Consider the following 2,227-nt stretch of genomic DNA (forward strand, 5'->3'; position numbering starts at 1 on the left):
CAGACCAAAGGGCAGGTGATTTGTTGTTCGTGTCATGACATGGTCTATCACGCAATTGAACAGTTCCGGGGCGGCGGCACACCTTTGTCGTACACCAGTTTTGATGCCCAATGTCGTGCTCCGTTTCCCGTTGACTTGGACACAACGCATGATCTCTTCGTAAAGCTTTTCAAACAACTTGCAGTATTTGTCTGGTAGACCAGTTGATCGAAGTATCAGTCAGAGCGAGTTGCGATCCACCGAGTCAAACGCAGCCTTGAAGTCCAAAAAGGCTACATTCACTTTCCTCCTGAATTCCTTTGTCTTCTCAATTAACTGGCGCATGGTAAAGATTTGTTCGACAGTGGATCTCCCGGGCATAAACCCCGCCTGCTGGACTCTCCTCTTTCTTCTGAGGATACTCGTGCATCTATCCAGCAGGGTCATAGCAAAGAGTTTTCCAGGCACTGAAAGTAGCGGTATGCCACTGTAGTTCGAACAGATGTTCTTGCTCCCCTTTCTCTTCCATAAGGACAAGATTATACCAGCTCGCCAGTCTTTCGGGATCCATTCTGTGCGCTAAACCAGAGAAAACAGTATATGGAGCCAAAGTAGCATCGCCGGTTCGGCATATTTCAGCAGCTCAGCAGGTCTTCCCCATACGTCTGCCGCTTTGCTGCTCTTCAAACGTATTACTGCTGAGTATATTTCTGATGACAAGAAAGGAGTTTTTGTGTCAATTGTCAGCAGTTCCTGGGGGCTGGCGGCTAGGCTGATGAGTTCCTGATCAGTCTGCACAACAGCTTTGACATTGAGGAGGCCCGAAAGGTGGTCTTTCTATCGACTGACCTAGGCACCTTTCTTACTGAGCGACTTGACATTCACAAAGACAAAAATGCAACCGAGGGGGGCTATGTCTCCTTTTAAATCTTAGAGGTGCTTATAGAGACTGCCAATGTCACCTTTCTTAGCTGCAACCTCTAGTTCATGTGCGTTTCTTTCCACAAACAGCTTCTTGTCTCGCTGTATCAGTTTGTTGCGGACACCATTAAGGATTATATAGGTTGGCATGTCACCGAGTAACCTCGCCTTGCGTCTCTGCTCTATGAGGTCAAGCGTATCTGACTGAATCCACGCTATATTAGCACGCTTTTTCCGTCCAACATTTGCTGTCACTGATTCCAGGACATTCTTTTTGAACGAGAGCCATGCGTTTTCACAACTTTCAAATGGCAGGAGTGCGTCGAAGCGGTTCGAGACATCAATGGCATATTTCGACCGTATCTTCTGATCGCAGAGGCGAGAGACATCGATCTTGGCTGGTCTTGGTTCTGATCGATGGGCTTTGAGCCGTAGTCTCATGTTAGCGACGACGAGACGACGGTCAGTGTTGCCAATCTCAGCTGCTCTATACGTCCTACAGTTCCTGATCGAAGACCTCCATCTCTGTGACACGATGATGTAGTCGATCATTTTTTTTTGTATGGCCGTTGTTGCTGTACCATGTATGTTTGTGAGTGTCCTTCCTTGCAAACATGGTATTCGTAATCACAAGGTTGTGCATGCTGCAGAGTTGTAGAAGCCTTAGACCATTGTTATTTAGGGAATCCGGAGTAACTGGTCCAATGACTTGTCGCCATAAGTGGTGGTTGTCGCTCACAGTTGCATTAAGGTCACCCAGGAGAATGACAATACCGTGCGGAGATATCTTAGACAATTCATTCGTCAAGGCAGAGTAGAAAGTATCCTCTATTTCGGTTTCAGCTTCGTTTGCGATTTTAGAATTTTAGGAGCAATAAATTTTCTAACTATTCTTTTTTCCTACAAACTTTTTTTTGTATTTTCATCGTAGTCGGTCGTTGAAGTACAGAATTTAGTAACAATGGAGCTTATACCCCCTCTGAAGAAAATGTAGCACGATTTGGTTCCTTATTTTAAGATATTTTCAAATACCACGGTGGTTTTTCCAAAAATACCCTCCCTTATCGTCCCAGATGTAGCCCTAATAATATATTTCTCCGACAATACAATCTATGGATATGTCACATGTTTTCCTTGAAACGACTTCTCTGTGGTCTCAACTCGATGACATTTAGTTCCGCCACAATGAGAGCCAGAATGAAATTGTAAGCACAAATTTTATTGTAAATTGTAAGCAAAAATTTCGAAAAGTGGATAACAATGAGAAAAGACGTTATATTGGCATTAATAGAAACATGCTGCATATTATGAAGTGATAATTTCATTG

General features: G+C 44.1%; 1 protein-coding gene across 1 annotated transcript; it reads right to left on the reverse strand.

Moving 5' to 3' along the window:
- Positions 1-909: 909 nt before the first annotated feature.
- On the reverse strand, positions 910-1,452 carry LOC148948869 (uncharacterized). The gene has a single exon (XM_089095043.1). The coding sequence runs from the start codon at positions 1,450-1,452 to the stop codon at positions 910-912; it is 543 nt and encodes a 180-aa protein (XP_088951169.1).
- Between the last annotated feature and the right edge of the window lie 775 nt (positions 1,453-2,227).

Source organism: Artemia sp. Qi Xiang Cuo, chromosome 9, assembly GCF_049724085.1.
Source record: "Artemia sp. Qi Xiang Cuo chromosome 9, ASM4972408v1, whole genome shotgun sequence".
NCBI lineage: Eukaryota > Metazoa > Arthropoda > Branchiopoda > Anostraca > Artemiidae > Artemia > Artemia sp. Qi Xiang Cuo.

Bases quoted from the DNA above. Each gene is read 5' to 3' on its own strand.
- LOC148948869 (XM_089095043.1), bottom strand. From the start codon at position 1,452: ATGATCGACTACATCATCGTGTCACAGAGATGGAGGTCTTCGATCAGG.